The sequence below is a fragment of the Thermobia domestica genome, chromosome 6 (genome assembly GCF_964235325.1).
Source record: "Thermobia domestica chromosome 6, izTheDome1.hap1.1, whole genome shotgun sequence".
Lineage (NCBI taxonomy): Eukaryota > Metazoa > Arthropoda > Insecta > Zygentoma > Lepismatidae > Thermobia > Thermobia domestica.
The window spans coordinates 43,572,336-43,596,385 of NC_137459.1; the positions used below are offsets into that span (position 1 = coordinate 43,572,336).

The 24,050-nt window shown below is 32.4% G+C and overlaps 1 protein-coding gene across 1 annotated transcript in view; it reads right to left on the minus strand.

Annotated features, from left to right (window-relative positions):
• Window positions 1–801: 801 nt before the first annotated feature.
• The window catches only part of LOC145687967 (uncharacterized), a 1,078,260-nt gene continuing 1,055,011 nt past the window's right edge, over window positions 802–24,050 (minus strand). The window contains exon 6 of the mRNA XM_081761576.1: window positions 802–8,927. Within this exon, the coding sequence (XP_081617702.1) occupies window positions 8,757–8,927 (171 nt within the window). The 3' untranslated portion in view covers window positions 802–8,756. The remainder of the gene's footprint in view (window positions 8,928–24,050) is intronic.

The following is a 24,050-nucleotide window of genomic DNA, read 5'->3' on the forward strand; positions in this document are numbered from 1 at the left end:
ATAGTTTTCTATTAGTGGGCAAATATAACTACTTTTATTTTATCATTTTTTGGCTTTTTTTTTGATAGGTTTCACCTCTCTACCCCTCGATCTTGGGTACAGAAATGAAAGAAAACTATTAAATTTTGATTGTTGATTCCAGTATATTCCATGGATTATTTCTAAGATGTAAGCCTCTGCGATATGTCGATATATCTATATCAACATATATCAACATTCGATATCGGAAATATATCAACATCAATATGTTTTATCAAGTTCCTAAATTTTCGATATCGATATTCAGAAAAGGAGCTAGGTATAGGGGGCACTTAAGACTTGTGATGGATAAGGAAATAAAATTTAACTTTTACAATAATGTCTTCTCATGAGAATTTCTTTATTACCACAATTTGCAATGTAAATAAATCCACGTGGAAATTTGCACATTAGAAAATGTAATTCCTTAGTCGCAAAAACTTTTCTGTTCCCGAAATGAAATAAAGAAGCACCTGTCAAAAGCAAGTGCTTCGGTCTTTGACGTAGAATTCTCTCTCTCTCTCTCTCGGAGATTTCTATCTCTTTTGTCACATTGACAAACAGTGCACACATGAGCGCTAAATGCAGATATGCCCTCAGGCAGTGTCAGAGATTTTGAGAGGGTAACGAGTTCATAATAATAATAATAACACTACTACTACTACTACTACTACTACTACTACTACTAATAATAATAATAATAATAATAATAATAATAATTATTATTATTATTATTATTATTATTATTATTATTATTATTATTATTATTATATTTGAAGTACAATCAACTATCACGACATTAGTAGTTTTAATTAACTGAATTGAGCTGAAAACTAAATCTTGATCTCGAAAGATTAACTATTAAGGTTATGCGTTCTTTTCCTTTCTAAAGTAATAAATACATGCTAGAATTGTTTTCAAGGCTGTTTCTGAGTGAATACTTTCTTCAAAATAATATTAAAAATCATAGAAAGATTTTCGAGACATTCGAGTCGAGTCGAGATTTTTACGAGCAGTCTCGACTCGAATCATGTTTGTCTCGACTCGTCTGAAATTTTACAAAGTGTATCTCGACTCGACTCGAGTCGAGATTCAACACATGCCTCGATTCGTGCGCATCCCTAGCTTTATTATTGTTGTACCTTATAAGTAAATGTTTCAGTAATAACTTCGGTGTATTCTAATAAATTAAAACTTGATTATCCATGATTCTCTTAAAATTTAAGTAGTTACAACCGTAGAGCCCCAGCTTTATTTTAAGTAAAGGTTCTAAACAAATTTAGAAAATTTAATGGAAATAGGCCTTTTGTTTTAAAAAAAAACGAATGTGCAGAAAACATATAAAATGTGGATTGGCTGTTGCCAATTCAGCGAACTGTAATTTTGAAAGTATTTATTTTAGTTTTTATAACCTGTGTATGCACTGTATTTATATATTGTTTTATTACAGATTGCTTATCGATTGGAACCGATAAGACCGGAAAGATTCAACCAACTCTATTTATTTTACTCTGTATGTATCTCATTCTACTCACGAACATTAAAGAATTAGCAAACTTCCTACGCATGAGAAATATGGCCGACTAAGTAAATAAGACTAACTCATGATTTTCCTCTTCTATTTCATGTAATATGCTGTAATACTGTTTTATAATCTGTAATAAAGCTCTAAGACCTCCCATAAGCTCCACTCACTCAAATTATATTTTTTCTCGCCTTCTTCAATTTTCAACGACAATGATTGTCCATCGAGTGAAGATGGATGGTTTACCTACCCACTAATTCTTCCGGACTGGGCGGTATTAGCAGATAGTTTAGATATGTTAAGTCATGCATGAAACTGGGTGGGAAAGACATCACGAGCTAGGTCCAGACTGAGCGAATGTTCTTAGCAGAGACTCCAGGACTTGTCAGAATCATTCTCTACCGAATAAATTGGGCAAAACTCCAATACTTTTACCGAGGTCTTAGAGAGATAAAGGCTTATTCCTATCAGGCTAACTTGTTAGCTGGTCGACGATATATTAATTAGATTTGAAGACGTCGTAAAGTCAGCGTAGCTCAGCGGATAATATCAAGGCAACTTCCTGAAATTTTATATTTTCCTAACCTTCAAAATGTCCCTCTTTTTCGAGGAATATCGTCTATGATTATCGTTTCATATCCGCAAGTACTCCTGCTGTTCACAGCTCAAAATTCCCAAGAAAATATGTCGTTCTATCCTAATACACGCTCTTCTGATCCTAATCACCGAACTTAAAACTGATGGCGTTTGGTTTAAGCTGGAATTTCTACATTCTTTGGCTGAGACTGTTCTGAATTGTAACTCTTACTGTACTATCCAGTTTGAAACAAATCTTTCTACAAATATGAGCTCAGAGGTTTTAAGGTAATATTAATGACCAACTTTTCTTAATGAAGCTGTGCATCCATGGACAAACATTTGTATCTTATCGTGAAACACATATGATATCTACTTATGGAATGGAGTTAATTTTGAATTTAACATCCCGTTCAGGCTATATGAGGCGTGGACCTACTGATTAACATGGAATCCGAACCACATGAGCTTCCGCCGGGAATCGATCCCGGGTCTCCTACGCCAAAGGCGCGTACGCTAACCGCTTAGCCACAGAGGAGCTCTATATACCTATGGAATAGTTAGTAAAGTAAAGCTTTCAACAAACTGAATAAAATTTTGTTTATAGATGGAAAAATAATACTTTTCTTATGAATATACCATAGTTATTCCAGTTATTGATAACACTATTTCAATCTACACACTTTATGGGTCAAAAACAAAAACAATTCTGTTGCATTTTAGAGCTTTTAAGACAGCTATGAATCATTAAGGCATTTCAAACATTTTATGCAATACTCCATAGTATCCATTAACACAGCATGAAAGAGTTCCACATGTTCATGTATTTATGTGTTAACATTCAGCAAGAAACATTGTTACAAATTCAAGAAAATAAGTTAAAGATATTTGCTCGCTGCTTGAAAATGCCTGAGTTATCTTCCAAGTTAATTTCGCTTTGCAGTCATGCTCTGGTTATTCCCTCTGTTGCTTCTCTGATCATTAAAACGTGATCTTACGTCATTTGTTGGCTGGCAGGTAATAACTGTATTATCTCAAACTTTTAATTCATTAATCGATAATTTTTAAGTTATATTACATTATACTATTGTGACATTTCATATTATTACTTCATAAATTTAACTGTTTTCACGTTTATATTTTCATATATATATTTGTGTGTATTTGTTTGTTTATATATTTGTACATGTATGTGTTGTTTAACAATTTCGAGGTAAAATTATACTTAATTTTTCATTCTTTCAATACCTTTCGTGTACAATTGTGTTTGAGTATTTGCTTATAATTAATTATTGTCCAGATCATTTTGTTTTCATTTCATTTTACAACAAATAAATAAATTATTAGTAGGTACAATGTAGCAACATTGTTGAGTTACACTTTTCTCAATGTTATTATTTATTCATCATCTGTTTGGTGTTTACAAATGTAGAATAAATTTATTTCTTCAATATATACATACAATTAACCCAACATTTAGATACACAGTATCCAGGCAAGTACAAATCTCGTCAATTTTCAGTTATACCATTCAACTTAGATCAGTAAAACTAAATGAAAAGAAAATCAATAATTTATCTGGATGCGATCTTAACTGAAAATTTAATTACACTTTTTTTGTACTGAAGAATGTAAGGCAAATTACTCATAATTTGATACTCCATTCCATCTTCACATGGCCAATTCAATAGCATTTGATAGTTTTTAGTATGAAATTTGGTATCAATTTTAGAATTTTCCATTTTCTTCAGTATTTTACCAATAAATTCATTATATATATGCTTCCGTAAGGAAATGTTTTAAACGTTTCTTTTTTCTTTACTCCCACATCCTGAATAATTATATTTAGGCTTCCTAAAACGATATCCAACATAACAGTAATTCTGGTTAAATTAGGAAAGTTATAGTCCTTGGTTTATTCCTCTTCTCTTGAATGAAAAACGCCATATGCTTAAACGAAAAGAACGCTCATATGCATAGATAATGATGCATACTTCATGTCATCATAAACGAATTATTACTCCAGTTATGTAAACATATTTTTTTCAAATTCAGAGAAGTCTCATTTTCCGCACCGTGAGCAATACAAATGTTTGAATCATCCAATATTTATATAATTGTGTTACTTTTTTATCTTCAAAAGGGATAGGATCAAATAAGTTGAAAAAAGTCCGTTGAAAATAAATCACTTACATTTCCTATATTTGTTTAGAGAGCAAGTCACAAAAAATTCTTACTCTTGGAAAACATCCTCTTTGTGTAGAATTATGATCTCCAAAGTGGAATAAAACTGACAAGTGGTAGACTAGGTATAGAAGAGAAAAATATATATTTTAAGTAGTAAATATGTTATTGAGTTTGAATGCAATGATCTAATTGATAATCATAAAAATTGGATTAAAAAACAAATTATTATATTACATCTTCAATTATAATAAGGTATTGTCTTTTTGCATTTAACAAAACTGCTCTCTTCTGATATTATTTTAAATTTCCAACAACTGGATTTCAATTTAAAATTTAAAGAAAAAAGTAATTATAAAATTCGTAATCAAATCCAACGTTGGCTTTTTAGTTTTTTCCTCATTAAATCACTTTATTTTTCTTGTGTAGAGGAAAAAATGTACATCCCGTGCATGCTCCAGTAATAAAGGCCATTCATTGTGTTACATCTCTTCTAGTAACATCTGGTATTGACGTTGATTACATTACGGTCGTCTCTCATGGAAGTCATATTTGTAGCTTTAAAAACGAATAGGTATTTTTTTGTTAGTTTACACTAAGATATTAAACGAGAATTTGTTTCTACAAATGTAGTTAGATGCTTCAATATGATGCGACTTTTTTTTTAATTTTTCATCGTATCAAATCGTTCTGTTTTATTGAAGATATATTAATGAAAAATACTAGCTGAGTTGAGGTATATGACTTATTTCATAATCTAGTAATTACTGGTTTATCGTTGCGATGTTTTGTTTTCAGTAGCGACGTTTTCTATAACAACATAACTCATATTATTAATAATGGATTTGCTTAATAAATAAGTTTATCTCACATAATATACATTTTTTTCAATAAATCTGCTAAGACTTTCGATCTTGTACTTCTTATTTTTTCACGAAAAATCTTGAAATTACTCAATTTTCAAACAGTTTTTAGTGATTGATACTTAAATGTGGTACATAAGTCAGTAAACATAAGCGATGCATTTTGCAGCTGGAGGAGCTCTGTTCATTTCCCATTGCAAATTGGCTTAGAATTTCTGTTTTACCCAAATCCATTTCCACTTACTTCTGAAAATGTGTGAAACGCTTAAACAGTGTTTGACTTAATTTTGAAAATTATGAACTTCATTTCAAGCACAAGCCACATCAAAATAACAGTAATGTTATTTTGAAGTTAATTTTGCTTCATGTCTTCGATTATTTTTGCAGGTACAAATAAAATATGGCAACCATTATGCAATATATTTACATAATACAGGAAACAATATGCTGTTAGTTTAGGGCGATTTTTGGAAAGTATCATTATTAGGGACAAAATTACACAATTTACTTAAAGCCTTAACGTCTTTATTGAATACAATCAAACGTAGAGTATTATTAATTTACACATCATTGGCTATTATATGTATGTATGTATAGATAGATAGACAAAACAGACACAATTACTTGTCTAATTTCAGCATAAATAAAAATATTTGAAATGTTAGTTTCAGAGGTGAAACTTGTTTGACACACGCTATTTTAAAAATGCTCCACTAACACCAGGGAAATCCTCATATTAACTCTCGATTCAGGATTATGGACTCGCCTGGCATTTTTTGATGATTATATAAAAGATTCACTAATTAACACGAACTGCTGTATAACACAACGCAAACACACCGACTTGTATTCTTTAAACGTATTTTAAAACACTATAATATATAGTACAGGACACCACCACAACCGTGTGAAATATGTTTCAAGGTGATTTCTGTTTATTTTCTTTCATCCTTATATGCAAATCTTTTAAGTTTGTATGTTTTACAAAAATAAAGTCACCTCAATTCAGTAGCCATCAAAAGGTACAGTTCTCGTATCATTAATAAGTCATTCAGTTGGTGATATGTTTTATTGTAATGTAAGAGATTCCATGAAAACTATTGGTGCAGTTCTTTATAATTAGCACTCACTACCTGGAAATTTTTCGTAGCTCATCCTAAAATAATCTTGAATAATTTACAAGCATTAAGCTTGTAATCTTCAAATTAAAAAAAAATGTTGTCAGCATTTATTTTTATTAACCATGTTCTCACTTTGATCTCACATGCTTAAGTCTCATTATTCTTGCATGTTAGTGATGTCTTCCACATTATTTTCTATTGTCAGCTCCAAAAATCAAAATTAGTGTTTGACTTGATTTGCAGTCCTTCATGTTCCAAAAGTACCCATGCATTATATGATTAATCACTGAAAGATAAGTATTTATATACAATTAAATATTATACGCATAATCATATTAGCAAATTATATTAATTGTATCCGTGTATGGAAGTCCTGTTCCGTCTACATTAAATCAACATATATTGACTTACAAATGACAAACTTACATAAATAGCAGAAACATACTATTGATAATATATATAGAGTTTGAATTCACTATACTCACTGTTGATCGATAAGTTTTATTTGCAATTCCAAAGTCGGAAAGCAATCGATAACACATCCAATGTGTCTCCTAGTTTTGCTCAGTATTCTTTGCAATATGATTTATCATCAGATTTAAAAAATCCAATATTCATCAGAGTATCGACATTTTTTATTAATTTGCTTGGAAAACTATTAGTCAATTTTATCATAATAAATCTTGTGGTCTGTCATGGTATTCAACAAAGTATCTTTCAGTGTTTCAATTATCTACAGAAAATAATAATATTATAGGAATTACTGGAAAATTCCATCCAAAATAATTCTGCAATTGTCTTCTTCAAGTTAATATATTTGTTTGAAAATTAGCGTAATTCTTGTAGACTTCTTGAAAATAATAATCCATAATTTTGTGCTCTTTTGCCTTCAGCAACAGCGCTATTAGTCTGGTGAGTTTCTGGAAATATTTTGAAGACTAATTGAGAAAATGGGAGATGATGATGGTACACAGTAAGACATTGTGGATTCTTAACGAGTGATTTGCATGATTCAATGATTTACTGTGTCGATGTTAATGCAAAAATGTGCGCTGTTTTGTGTTTGAAGTTTGTGCTTGCTTAATTAGTTCTGAGGTAATTTATGCAATAATTCAAAAAAAAAAAAAACATCAATATTTGACGAAAGATGACAAGTTGTACAAATTGAATCATTTTTATTTTAAAACTTATTACTCATGCTTCTGTTATTTTTTGACTTATTATCAATAAATGCAATTACCTGTTCATTTTGCTTCATTATAGGAAAATATAGTTGAACATATACTCCGTTATTGGTATCTAGAACATTTAGGAACAGCATTAATAATGTTCTAAAACGTTGACTTTCTCTTCTGATAACATATTCAGGAACTTCTAAAAGGATTCTTAATGACTCCCACTAACGGAATGGAGTACGTTAGTCATATTTTTTTCTACAAATTATTACAGTTCGCTGGCATTTGTATATTCCTTAATTGCTCAGTAATTTTGATATCACATTGTATAACAATGTATAAGAGTAGATGCAAATTCATTTGTCTTCTGTCAATCATATGTTTTGATATCACAAGATTTGCTATTTACAATTGAAAACTTAATTTGTTAGAAATGTTTGAAAACTATATCCTTCATCTAAAAATCTTAATAAATATATTTACGTATATATTTCTTCTTCGTAGATTTTTTTACCGACTTGTAGTTTTTTTTTCAAATCCATTAAAAATGCTAAGCAAGACATGAACTTCTAAGTATAGAAAATCCAGTATGTGCTTCAAGGTTTTTGTTTTGAAGTTGCTTGCATTTTCTTCTTGATGCTGAAACAAAATAATATTTTCTCTCTAAGCTTAATATAATTAAATTCTGGATTGAAGAAGACATTTCAGAAAATGATAACCATCATAATAGCTCCTTTACATCGATGTTTTTTAAAATTATTTTTGAAGATCTGCTAGTTGTTTAAGCCATCTTCAAAATTTACTAAAACTGGTCTTTATTTACTTTATGAATAACATTAATAATATTACAAATTACAACATAAACCATTAAAGAAGAGCACGGAGCTTGAAGCCTTTTAAAACAGAAACATACAACGACGAGAAATAGATAAACACTTGTTTCGTATATATGTTTCATATGTGAATCACCAATTAGAGGAATTTCTAATTATAAACATTTCTCATGTTCAGAAATTTGTAATTATGTACGAATTTCAATGTTTGAAGTTACTTTAAAATCGTTAAAGGCGAGCCCATTGTTGAATCTATTTTTAAATATATTTTTTACGAAAATAATTAAATTGTTACCAAACACCCGATGTAACAGGTCAAGAATAAATGTATTTTAACTCGGAATTGTTTCGGATTTCATACGAATCCAAATGTTCTCTCTCTCTTTTTTTCTTTTTTACATAACAGTTGGATTATGCTGTCTACAGAAAGTTTGTCATGTTAGTAACTAGATCTGACAATTTTACACTTCCGTTGCACCATTGTTTCCACTTCCTGCAGGTCTCTGTTCGGTCGTCCCCTTTTGCTGATCGTAGACAACAACTTGAGGCAAAGCTCTGAAACGATATTGTCGTCGGCGTAGGTTGGTCCCCACCAGAAGAAGAATGATAGCTGCGTAAAACACGATTATTACCTGAAAGTAAAAAGAAAAAACGACAAATCATATTTTAAAAACTACTTAAATCAACCGTGATGTAATTGAACATCGTAATTGGGTATTAGGGAAACGTTAGTATAAAGTTTTAGATATATTGTAATATAACAAAAATCAATTTGTTAATGGAAAAAATAATTAACTACTATCTCAATACTCTGTAAATTATTCATATTTTAAATAAAATAAAATTCAACTCCCAAACTGGTGCTGGTAGGTCATTTACATATCTTTAGATCAATTAAGGGAAATCAGGAAGCAACTTAAAATTATATGCAAACAAAACATTCCTTCTATAAGAAACAAAACTTACGGTGCAATGTGTGAAAATCGTAAACACTTGTGTAGTAAGCTTATGTAAATCGTAAACACCTCCTACTTCAAGCAATCAAAAAATTCTTGCAATGTTAAAGTATGCGGAATAATAAAAGTAACGCAACCGGAACTAAAGAAAAGTAGGTAAATTAATTTGGTGGAAAACTAAAAAAACTGTACGTGGTTCATAAAAAAGCAAGATCTACTTCATCATCCTAGCCAAAATGATGATGAGTACAGAGCTAGCTGATAACTAAATAAAACATTACTTGTTTTCGACTCAAAATTGCCAATCTTTTCTTCCGTCAAAATTCATTTCTGTATTTGAGTGTGATTAATCATTATCCATTTAGAAGCAAACGATCACAGCACCAGTTTTGGATAATTATCAAATTCAAATATCTTAAAATTTATTTATTAAATTAAGTCGTTCTCATCTAAGTCATTTGTCTGCACTGACCCAAAACTTAATGATTGTGGTTGTTATAAGTAGAAATATTATCTTCATATTAAATGTGTTGATTATTTTCTAAGTTACATATGGGTAAACGCATGTACGTCAGCGTCCAAATTTTGATCCAAATAGTTAACATATACGATAATATGATTTTCTTTTAATTAATGAAACAGCCAATTCCATATCTTCTCTACCTATCAATGTTAGATATGGACTTAAGGAACCTTGTTTTGTTTGAGATCCAAACCATATGTAGTTCTACTGCAGATAGCAAGAACACAAAGTCCTATGGTTGTTCAATATCATAAAGTAGTAAAAGGCTTTTCTTTCCACTTAATGTTAGTAAAGTTAATGCTTTCTTTCCACTAAATGTAAATAAAAAGTAATGCAAAACATTTATTTCCACAAAATGCAAGCAAAGAGTAGTAAAACTCCATTAAATATAAATAAAAAATAATGAAAAAATTTCTCTCCACTAAATATAAGCAAAAGGTAATGAAAAATTTTCTCTCCACTAAATATAAGCAAAGGTAATGTAAAATTTTCTCTCCACTAAATATAAGCAAAAGGTAATGTAAAAATTTCTCTCCACTAAATATAAGCAAAAGGTAATGTAAAATTTTCTCTCCACTAAATATAAGGAAAATATCATGTAAAATTTTCTCTCCACTAAATGCAAGTAAAAAGTAATATACAATTTTCTCTCCACTAAATGTAAGTAAAAGGTACTGTTAAACGTTTCGCTCCACTAAATGTAAGTAAAAATAATATAAACTTTTCTCTCCACTAAATGTAATTAAAAAGTAATGTAAAATTTTATTTCCACTAAATGTGAGTAAAAATGTTCACAAGGTGTTTTAAATTTCAAGGATATTTGACAAAAACATTATCTAGCAGATATAATTTAAATAGTGAAAATACTACTAGTATGTTCAGTGTAGCAGTCATCTTTAATTATGTCACTGGTAACAGTCAGTTTACTGCAAGAAGTGTATGTGTTAACATTCGGAAATGTGGAGAAGTACTACACTTAAGATTACAGTTTGGTCATTTAATGAAGATGATCTCAAACATGTTATCGAAACCAAAGTGAATGTTGTGAATCTAAATTGACAGTTTGTAATGTCCAACTGAAAAGGAGGCTTTGGTAACAATTTGGGGTTTGCTACCTCATACCCATATCTCACTAACCTGTATAATAATGTTTGTGATTGTGTTTGCATGCCTATTGATTAATCGAAGGGACTAATCATCGTCCAAAAGTTAAACGTACAAGAAAAGTAGATATTAATGGAAAGTGATCAACGAGGATGTGAACTATATATTATATTCTAACTACACAATAGATTTAAATATTGCAGGATTGCTTGAATTTAAATTTAATGTCCCTTTTAGCAGTGAGGCTGTATGAGACGTGGATCTACAGCTTAACATGAGATACAAATAACATGAGCTCCTAGCGGGAATCTAACCCGAGTATCCCGCACCAAAGGCGAGTACGCTAACCACATAGCCAAGAAGCTTAACATATTAAAGGAAAGATGTAATGAGTATAACGAATGCGAAGGTCACAAATATATAGTATCATGTAAATACTATATTATATAAAGCCGAATAATGTGGATTTTCGATTAACATGTTAGATTTTCGATTAAAATATCACACTGGTGACAATGGATAATACAAACTTTGGTTAAAATAATAGTGGAAAATTAAATAAATAAACAAACAAACACACACATTATTTTTGTGAAAGAAACCCAGATAACCAGAAAACTAAATAAAATTGCATGTGAACATGCAGGAAAGAGTACATGATGAAAACACTTGTTGGGTCATATGCAATCTTACTTTTATGATGTATGTAAGTATAATATGAGTCAGTAAGTACATATACCTATGTGAAAAAAAAAACAAATTGTACGTATAACTAACATTCTTCTACAATAAATATGTTTCCTTATAAATTATTATATCAATAAGCATGTAAATATTTGTTACTAGAAATTGTAAATGAAAAAGAAATGAAACAATAGAAAGTTATTTAGATAATCTTAAATCGATAGTAACCCTCGGCTCCTACCGACACTACCAATCAGAGATCAAGATATACAGGCAAAGTGAACTATGTTATTTGAGAAAAATCTTACATCGATAGCAATGTTCGGTTCCTGCCAACATTAGCAAACAGATATCGAGGTGTACAGGCAATACGAGCTAGAGAAGAAGAGTTTACAGAAAGCGTTAACTCCAAGAAAACACATCCGTAATATTGTTTACTAAATTCACGTAGTTTGAAACTCATCAAAGAGCAGGAAAACCCGTACCACTGATCCATAAAGTTTATGATGGAACTCTAGACGCACTTTAAGGTAGTGCTAACTTGTATACTATTTTCTGAAAGGTACCAAAAAAAATAAAAAAAATAATGCTTTCTCTGTGGAACTTACGATAAACATTGAATATACAAACTTCTTTTAGGAGAAGGAACATACAAATAAATTTGTTTCTGTCAACTAGAAACATGCCTAATCAACTAACATAGAAACAATGAACGGTTTTAGTGAAACGTCGCATACGAATGGAAAATAAACTGTTACAATATTCATGAGGGTGCTGGAAATATATAAATATACAGTTCCAAAAATACTACGTGACATCGAGAGCTTCCCGAATCACTTGCTCTCCGCAGAAGATAGATGTAAAGAAATTACAAAGAAAAACATATTTTGTTCTTCTTCCTATGTTTGCTTCAATTCTTAATCACGTTTCGTCTCTACAAAGTAAAACAATGCAAACCAGATTACATCTAGAACAGAAAGAAATATTACTCATTTTTCAGGGGAAGAAGTTTTGTGCTTGAATTTTTTGATTGAGAAGAAATGTTTAGTTTGGAATAAATGATTCTGTAATTATATTTCTTTCTAAAATATGCATAATAAAAAGTAACGAGAAAATCTTAAATCTTTGAGTTTTACGTCCCAGAGTTATGCCGGCCGGTGAGATGAGAAGTGAATGAAATGGTGGAATGAAGAAAGTGGGGTTAAACGGGAGAGCCCCGAGAAAACCCACGAGCACAGTGTTTGTTCACCACAAAGTCCACACGGCGCTGTCTGGGATCAAACCAGGGACCCAATAACGAAAAAGAAAATGATAGTGAAGAGCAAGTCTTCTATCAAATCGTTAGGACGAGGACATAAGGCCCATTTGTAGTCTATGATACAGTCAACATGGTTGTGTATTATTTTTTTTTAATTCTTTGGTGTTTTTTTTAAATAATGTGGAATGTATAAGTTATGGTTGTATATAATAATATTTAAAAGACAAAGTGCGATGTTTTATCTTTATAAAATTGTACATTTTCTCAGTTTCCTCATTTTTTCAGTTTCAAACTTCCATTCATTTTTCAAAATTATGCACTAACTGTACTACGGATATTTTGGCATATGGTATTCTACAGTGTGTCTGTAAAGTTGCGTAACCCAAAGTTTGATTGCGTATATCTTTTGATCTGAGAATGATAAAGAACTGAAACTTGAAACAAATGTAAGCATGCTCCATGTAGATATTTTCGAGATCATGACTAATGCTGGAACTTGTAACGTTTTTGTGTAGTAACGAAAGAAATTCACGTAAGTACAGTATGCATCAACATTTAATCATTGGTGACAAAATATGACAAGGTTGATGCAGTGTTGCCATATGAAAAAGCTATTTAATGCAAGTCCATAATTATTTTTTTTACATAAACCCGGCCCTTACAAACACTGTAGTCGTAAAATTACTGCAACAGGTGTGTTTTAGGTTAATTAATGATAAGCAATGAGAATTTGCACATAATTCATAACATGTTTTTCTTTGTGCAAAAATTTGCGATGCGTACTGTACATATACTCAGGAATTCACCCGCAGGAAATCAGTTTTCTAGAATTGAATATTGATTTTCTTCATTTTGGACATTTTTTTTAAATTTTACACTTACGGCAGTTTCTTTCAATACTACACGAAAATGTTACAAGTTCCAGCATTGGTCATGATCTCGAAAATATTTACATACAACATGCTTACATTTGTTTCAAGTTTCATGTCTTTATAATTCTTAGATCAAAAGATATAAGCAATGAAACTCTGGGTTGCGCAACTTTACGAACACACTGTACATCTTTTCGTACAGTTATTCCAAATATGTGGGAAAAAAAGAATATTGGGAGCGGCATTATTGAACGTGCGTTAGATTGAAATATTTTGACGTTTACATGTATAAGTTTTTAAAAATACCTTTTGTAAAATGAATGTATGCGAATAATCGATGTCAATAGACTTTGGCCCGCAATCAATCACATTATTTGTAATTTTACTTTTCGATTTATCTGTTGTATTTACTTTCTAGAAAATGACTTCTACAACGAACTGTAATAGCAGAAACTGATCAACTTGTATAGTCAGCGACAAAAGTTTTTTTTTTTTTTTCATTTTGTAAAATTTATTTTGGGAATAACGGTGCTGTGGCTGGAGTGTACAGAAAATGACATTCTTTTTAATTTAACGAAAATTGTAATCAAATTGTCCTTCCATTTTGAAACAATTTACGAAACTAATTTCATCAAACGGGGAAGAACTTTTTTCGCTGACTGTACTATTAGCAGAAATCGTTGACGTAATATTCTAATTGAAAATGACATCTTTCAATGTAAGGTAACAGGATTACGTCGTTTAGGCTAAGGGATCTGGACGATTAAGGGAAGTGAATGATAATGGAAAAAATGGTGATGTGGGAGAAAACGGGAATACTCCTAGAAAGACCATAGACATAATTTTGTCTACCACAAACTTACTTATTCAGGGGTCGATCGAGGGACACCACGCACCAGATGGAAGCGCTCTATCACTGAACTACCATGAATCTCATGAAATATTCTAATTAAACAACCGTAAGGTACAGTCCCAGACAACACGTACGTGTACGACACATGTGCCCTATCCATGCATAAGCCGTACATGTGCACATGTGCATTTGTGTGGATGATGAACACATACATAACCCGTGCATAAGCCGTCCACGTGAATTTGCGTGGATGAAGCACACATACATAACTCGTTTATGTGCACATGTGCATTTGCGAGGGTTATGCACACGTACATAACCAGTGACTAAGTGGTGTATGTGCACATGTGCATTTGCACGGATAAAGCACACATTTATATAACCCGTATATAAGCCGTTACGTGCACATATGCATTTGAGTGGATGAAGCACACGTACAGAACCCGTGTTTAAGCCTTATGTGCACATGTGCATTTGCATGGATGAAGCACACATTTATATAACCCGTGCTTAAGCCGTTATGTACACATGTGCATTTGCATGGATGCAGGGCACTTACGTAACCCGTGCTTAAGCTGTTATGTGCACATGTGCATTTGCATGGATGAAGCACACATTTATATAACCCATGCTTAAGCCGTTATGTACACATGTGCATTTGCATGGATGCAGCGCACTTACGTACCCCATACTTGAGCCATGCATGTACATATGTGCATTTGCGTAGATGAAGTACATTTAAATTACCAGTGATAAGCCGTCGTGTGCGCATGTGCATTTGCACGGCTACTGCACGTGTGTATGAGACGTTCATAATACCGTGCAAGTGTATACTTTTACTCTCATTCTCATCAACAATATAAAGTAACCTCCATTTTTGGTAGGTGTCGTTTTTCCTTCAGGCGGTGTTATAGAGACTTTTCGACGAATGATAGCTGAATGATTGTAAAAACTTCATAACGTCCTCTGAGCTAGGATACAAGATCAACAGGGGGAAGCACTGTACCGTTGTAACTACTGTCAGACAGTTCGTAGGTTTACAAAATTTATTTTCGTGACCGATTACAGCAGAATATGTTGCGTTATTTGTTGCTTGGCAAACATGTCAAAGATACTACTTAAAGCTTTGCTCGTTGCAAATAATAAACTCCAAAAGTAAAATTCTCACTGACAATTATTAGTTTCTTGTGAAATACTTTGAAGGTGATGCCTTTGGTGCTATATATGGTGTTACTACGTAAGGTACCAAATATATAAACTTTTTTTTTCCGTTGCATGTCGAATATGCTTTTACATCACCTCTGCACTACGAGGAAATCACATCTGTCGTACATGTAAGTCATCTGGATACTGCGCGTAAATCATTTCTGTCCTACATGTAAATCACCAGGGTTCTGCGTGTAAATCATCTCTGTCCTACATGCAAATCACCTGGGTACTGCGTGTAAATCACCTGTGCGTTACATATAAATCATCTCTATTCTACATGTAAATCACCAAGTTACTGAGTGTAAATTACCTGTCTGCTACATGTAAATCACCGCTGTCCTACATGTAAATCACCTGTGTGCTACGTGTAAATCGAATACGTGCTACTTGTAAATCACCTACGCAGTAGATGTAAATCACTTGTGCAGGACGTGTACGTATGCGTTGCACATGTCCTGTGCACGTGAAGATGTTGAACAGGATTTGTGATGTATATGTGCATCACATGTACAGGCGTGCATTTATACAGATGATGCACATGTTGCATCCGTGCAATTGTACATGCACTATACAGGCACTGTACGCGCATTGTGCTGTCTGGGAGTGCTGTTCAAAAAAAATCTTGGCTCCACTTTGTTACAGAAGGCAATATTCTAGCACCTGTATGCAAGACATTTTAATAGTTTGGCTCTGAATTAAGACCACAATTGAAAATGAAAATCCGCATGTGAGTAATTCAATTCCAACTGTAGGCAAGATCGGAGAGATTTTCAAAGATAGGTAGGTGGCCATGTTTTCTTAAACAACAGTGCATATCCTGGATTTAGTATAAGCGCATTTAAATTGTTATTTTTAGTTATAAAAACGAAAATATTGACTATCATAGACCACAAAGGATAAAGAATATCTTACTTACGTCAGCTATATGTTATATACGGTCATCTGTATGTGAGATACTTACCATCTATATACATTTCTTTGTTTTACACGGAAAGTATTTATAGATGGAACACTTAAACGGAAAATATTATAAAATATGTTTTCAGTAGTCGTACCTTAAGTCCAAAAACTACAAGATTTAAGTTTCAATAAATGTGTAATTTTTAAAGTTGTGAAACAATGGAATAATGATTTATACATTTCTTGACACAACATATGGAACACTATGACAGAGGAAAGGAATATTGTTATATTCTCTGTAGAACGATGATATATTAATACTTTCAATATAAGCCGGAGTGGGAGTTATAGTGCCATTTTTAATGAAAGCCGATGATGCCTAAGTCTATCTCGGGCATTAAGTATGAATCTCTTAGGTACCTTCCACGTTCGATGGTCGATAGTTTTTTTGTGGAAAACTTATTAGGGTTCAAAACTAAAAGAAAACATTATTTGCTTGATATCTGGCGATGAAACTGTAAAGGTATTCTATGCTGAAAGCTGTTTTCGGATGTTTCGCGGTACTTTGTTTATGAAAACAGATTAATGCTTTGAGCAAAGGTCATTTCGTTTGTTTTATTTCTGTAGTAATACATGAAGGATTACTACTGAATGAAGAGAAAATAGCGAGCATTGTAGCAGATTCACCAAACCATAACCATAATAAACGAGTTTTGTAGCTTCCCCATATTAAGTTTACACACACACACACACACATTATATATATATATATATATATATATATATATATATATATATATATATATATATATATATATATATATATATATATATATACAAAATGCATAACAAATAAATCCTAAATATTCTGTTTTAAGATGTATATACACTTACTATTTTAGTTGGATGGAAAAAAATGAAATGAAATCTTTGAGTTTTATGTCCCTCGGTTATGCCTTTTAGGCTAAAGGCCACGGTGATATTCATCTAACAATTCCAGACATCTAAATAGGGGGCGTGATGGCTCAGTGGAAGAGCGTTCTCCTCCGGTGCTTTGGGGTTCTTGGTTCGATCCTAGCTCGCGCCGTGTGGACAAACACCGTCCTCGTGGGTTTCTCGGGGTTTCCCCATTTCCTCCCACTCTCTTCATTCCACCATTTCATTCATTTCTCATCATCACCGTCGCCTTTAGCCTAAAAGGCATAACCGAGGGACATAAAACTCAAAGATTTCATTTCATTTTTTCCAGCCATCTAAAATAGTAAATGTATATACATCTTAAAACAGAATATTTAGGATTTATTTGCTATGCATTTTGTTTTGTCTACCTTTTTTTTACTACCTGATATACTTTTATTTTTTATTGCACTAAACTGACAAGAAGCTTGAATTTATATTGACCCTAGGAGCACCAAGGTATTTTTGTGTTACATGGAACACCAACTGGGGGAGGACCTCTGAGGCCCACAGCATAAAGGTCATTATTTCTCACGGAAAATGATTTATCTTGGCTGATATGAACTTGAGACGTCTACGACATCATAAATTTTTATTCTCTATTATTACTAGTTTTCTACGTACAGTGTTGCCAACTATATATGTGTAATTGTTTGTTACTATTTTTTATTTATGTCAGTAACTATGACCTATTTATTTCATTTGTGTAGAAAAAAAAACTATCAAACAAATCAATAGCAACATTGTACAGTGTAGTATGAGTACAAAGGCGGCTTCTGAAAGCATTTGGGTAGTGGTGCAGTAAAGTGGGGTAGAATGGGGAAAGGTGGTGTATACTTCAGTATTCTACTGAATTCAGGATTAATCTTTTATAATTCCATCCCGGTTATCCTTGGAATGTCGAATTCTTTCAAATTTTGTTTCCCCGAAAAGACAGACAGTGTGAGGGATGTTCATTGAACACTATAGGGGATGTCACCAGAGAAGCAGTGTTGCCAACACAACATAAGTTATAATTTTTTAAGTAGCAAAACGTCAGGTTTTTGCACCTATGGAATGAAGATGTAAAACATAAGCGAACAAGCTACGACTTGTCTGTCAGTTTCGTAAATTAACACCACTACAACATCATGAATATTATAAGGGATTCACTGCAAGAAATGTACCACTGCTTCCATTTGTTCCATTTGCATTATCAAATTAAATGTTCAAATCACTGTCTTTTGCATCAAAATCTAACGGTTACTTCCACCTTGTTATATTCGAGCTCACTACCTTCTTATCAGATTCATTTAAAAGTTGTTTAAGTTCTTCCTCAATTGAACTTTGGCGAAGGGCATGATTTGCCATTGTTCCAATGCTGCTGCAGCTTCCCAGATAGAGTCACAGTCACATAATAACAAATTGACAATTTTCTATGAAACATTCGTCTTCCGTCAGTGTTGCAGGCTGCTGCTTGTAGATTATATGATTAAAACTACTTGATAATACCTGAGGTGCTGCAGCAGCATAGTTATTTCCAATCACTATTGAAACTCGATTCTCTCTCTCTTTCTTATATATATATATATATATATATATATATATATATATATATATATATATATATATATATATATATATATATGTGTGTGTGTGTGTGTGTGTGTGATTATAATATAAAGTGACACATTTAGATGCTAGCAGCTTTGAAGGAATAAACTAATAGAAAATAAAATATTTAGGTGCCAAAAATAAAAAAAAATGTGGGGCTCTATACTAACTTTTTATCATGTGCAGTTGGCAACATTGCACCAGAGTAGTACCTTAGAATGTCCCTGCATGTTGTTATACCAAATTTGGTTCAAAGAAAAATGAAATAAATAGCTAAAACACTCGAATATAACAGCGTATGCGATGAATAGCCCCTTAGTACTACCAAGGGAGGGGCTCTCAGGCCCACAGGACTTTCTTTATTTATAAATAGAAAAAAAAAATCACTAAAAACTAAGCAAGTACGTTTTATGATGAATGGGGTCAAGCTTGACAATATCAATATTTTTAAAGATTTTTATGCAATTAGAAATATATATAAAAAAAATGTGGGTCATTGAGTCCCCCCCCCCTTGGTGTTATTATGGTTGATATATAAGCTCAGAAGCAAAAAATGTTAAACCCCCGAAAAAAAAAGACGAACATGTTACTGGTTACTTTTCCCGAAGAAATAAGTGCGAAACAAAGTAATGCTCATTGTGAATATAATTTTCTTCAAATAAAATCGAATACTTTAATGAAAGACATATTTTCTTCCCCTCAAAGAGAGCTAAAACAAAATAAATATTATTCAACTAAATGTGGATTACAACGTATAACGAGTACTCTCTTTACTTTACTAGTTCAGTCTTCTTTCGATTATATTTTCGCGTAATTGCCACTGCGTATTTCCCGAGTGTTCGCAAAAAAACTTACGAAAAGAAAAAGATACACAATGTAATACGATCAATGGCAAATTCAGTACCTCACGCAATTTGCGAACTGTTTCTACATCGGCCATTTCTAATAAGCTTCCACAATCATGACGCGCTATTCATTGGATAGCAAGCAACGGATGATAAATTTTCACCGCCTAGCTAGGAATGAAAGTTTACAATGTCGGTTAAATTAAACAATATAGAGAAAAAGCTGCGTATGCTAATTCAACACGGTAGTCCTGTGTTATTACAAATGATGCTAAATTGTGAAGAAAACCTGGCGCCACGTCAACTTAATCGGAATTTGGGGTAAATTGTTAAAGTGGTAGTCGACAAATCTACTACCTAAAATTATGGCTTGCACTTTAGAGTGATTTTAGTAACACAATATTGGTGCTTTTTCCCCTTTGCGTACAGTTGTCAAACAATTATATCTACAAAAGTGTATTATTTCTTATTAACTCTAGCACTACCAACGGGGTAATTTGTGTCCACCACAGTATTTTTTTTTTTTTTGCAATTACTCATCTAGTCGTTTCTTCAAAGTTGTTAAAACAAAAAAAAAATACTCAACATGTTTAGCTAAAGCATATATTTTACGATGGTACAAAAATTGAACGTTAGTTTGTCCCATAAATTTGCTATTTCAAGTAAGCAACTACAAAGTACCCTGCCCCCGTTGGTAGGAGATGTGACTGACATTTAGAAGTGTCACTCCTAGATGGCAAAATAATAAACATTCTTCATCTTATACCGTGTACTGTTCACTTCAGTCCTTGTAGATTTTTGTCAGAGTTTGAAATACTTTTTTTTTTTTTTTTTTTGCAAGATATGATTAATCTTACAGGTGGATACAAAATAATTCCTTTTTGGTAGTCCGTGTTACGAAAAATACTTAGGTTGTGCGAGGGTTAAACTGACATGACTACTATCCAAGACAAGCATGTGGCATAAATATTTATAAGTTTTTAAGAAAAGCGAAATATAATTTGGGAACAAGAGGAACGCCGTGTACTTCAATATTTAGATTTAACAACCAAGCTTAGTGAACAAAAGAAGAACATCTGGAAATGACCAGCATGGTAATCAAACACAGTGACAAATGTTCTCAACTGAGCTCTATCTTTAAGGGTCTTTATGGCTTGTAATACATAAAGAACAACGTAGTAACATCAAAAGCAGATGGCAACCTTTCTGTTTATGTAATAAGTTTTGTTAGAAAATGTATATGCTCAATTAAACAACTTTCGTGAAATATTAGAGCATATATTGTACATTGTTTGTTATTTGATATAACTTTCAAACGTAGCACCTAAATCTTAACTCAAAATGAACTATAATACATTCCGCATGCTCCCTTTCAAACTACAAAATTAACACCGTCATCTAATTTATCACCATTCAACACCAGTTCTATGTCGCATCGGTAACACCAGGTATGTGTTAACTGTTACACCATACCCTTGGTGTTTAGGTAACACACTAAAATGGTAGTCATGCAGTAATCACTAAGGGAAAATATCAAATGAAGCACAATAAAGTAGTGTGTGTCATTGGGTATTAAACTGGATTTTTTTTTTAATCTACAAATTTGTTAGCAAGAAACGAACAACAAACATGATCACTTCTAAATAATTTATTGAGATAGCATGATACCACATATGAAATACGTAATTGAAGAAAAAAAAAAACGAATTATAAGTATGTATTGATATTGTAAAAGTTTGCAATAAATCTAATTCAAAATTTTAAATAATATGGTATTTCTGATAACAGTTATGTCTATTTTGGCTCAGAAAAGCTACAAATAATTGTGATTAAACATTTCGTAGTTTTAATTTCACCAATTTCGAATATTTATTTCATCCAATTTGGTAATCTAATATAAATAAAATAAAGAGTTTGTTTGTGTGTTTGTCTGTCTGTGTGTGGCCTGGGGACCAGATGAGAGGACTGAGAGTTACCAAATTTCGGTCAGGGGTTCCTTGGCCCAGCCCTTTTTTCAAATTTCGAACCAGTGGGGTCTCAGGGGGGAAGGCGTTTACCGCAACCGGCTTGGGAACCAGACAAATTGACCGAGAGTAACCAAATTTTAGTCGGCTCCAGACCAGAGTTACGAATACCTTGGTCCAGGCTCCAGACAAGAGTTAAACGTTTTGTCTAATTTCGAACCAGGGGGTCAGAGGGCGTTTACAGGGACATGTAAAAGTAGTAGAAAATGACCGATATTAGTGTCAAATTCATAGTTTTCGCGGTCGCTGAAATCAATGGTGAAACTCCGATCGCATTAACTTCCAAATTCACGCTATTAGGCTACGGGCCGGGGCTCACCGGGAGGGGGGGATACCGAGACATATAAAGGTAATCAAAAATGATCGACATTAGTGTCAAATCCATAGTTTTCGTGGTCACTGAGATCAACAGTGACACTTCCATTAGTGATGACTTGCAAATTCAGCTACAATTGTACGCGGGCCGGGAGTCAGCGGGGAGATAAAAAAAGCATATAAAAGTAATCCAAAATGACCGATATTAGTGTCAAATCCATAGTTTTCGCGGTCGCTGAAATGAATGGTCATACTCCCAAAAGCGTTGAATTTCAAACACAGCCCCCGTGCGAAGAATGGGTATATTCAGCTAGTAACTAATATTACAGTATCTGTTTTAGGTGTTTTCACGATACTTTAATGTTGCAGAGAGTAACTCTGGAAAATATTAAATTGTTTTAAAATGTGTATCTTTAATAACTACGTTTTCAATTTTGCAGATAGGATAAGAATGGATTTCCAATCTGTAGTAAAAGTGTTCTGTGAAATTGTAATGTTGATAAAAGTACTAACATTTCTGCTGAATAAAACACATTAATTTATTACACTTATTAAAGTGTACTGATTTCAAAGCAAATAATATTTCACTCTCAATTTTACAATGTTTTTTTATGATTGAAACTGTATTATTTCCATATTTAGTTGCTGAATGTTGGAAAATATAGATGCGATTGATACCATTACAAAAAAGCTTTCTGTAGAAGCACCTAAATACGAATTATTGAAACAAATATATGTTCATGTCGTTGATTCTTTTTTTTTTTTCTTTTTTGCTTTTATTATAAACATGCCACCGGATATTGAAAATTATCTCGAAAGCTGCATGAGTTCAAAGCACAAATGTATCCATTCACAAAATAAAATGAAATAAAATCGTTTCGAAAACCACACTTAAAGCAAACATATACTGGGATTTTTCTCCGAAAAAAAAAGTATTGTGGTGTGCATAGTTCTACCAGAAGTATGGAACTACAATACACGTTTGTTACATTTTCATTTTAAAAAACAAGGGAATGTTGTTAACGAAACACGTTTATATAAAGTGCTTTATCAAGTTCTCTTCGTTAACAATTATTGTTAGTATCTGATGCTTACTATCTAATTGAGGCTTAAACTAATATGCATTTCATAAGTTTGGAATATGAATTTATTTCGAGATGGCAGCTACAACGAAAGTTTTAATTACATGCCGAGCACATAAAAGTTATATTAAAATACATTTACCTATAGTTTGATTCCGAGAAAAGCACTTCTTGACGTTCCAGCTATAATTAGCCATACAACTTTTATTGATCTACTGAAGTGTAACTTCCCTTTTCAACATTGAAGTTTTATAAGAAGAAAACTTACTACATAAAGTGGAGTCCAAGCCATTTTATCCCGGCAAACCCCCAAAATTGGATCGAACAATGAAGGACATATTTAACTTTGAGGTGTGTAGTCAGCGCATCAGCTATTATAGTCGTTATCTGCTTTGTAGACAGAGTTTGCCATACCTCAAGTCAAGTACTTTTCCAATGTCCTCATAACTCTTCTTCAACACCTAATGCTAAATATTATTCGGTTTATATCCAATTGATTTTCGAAATGAATTTACTCTATGAAATGTGTGTCGACATTGTAGGTAGTGTTCTATCGAAACACTAGTAGGCCCTATTATGA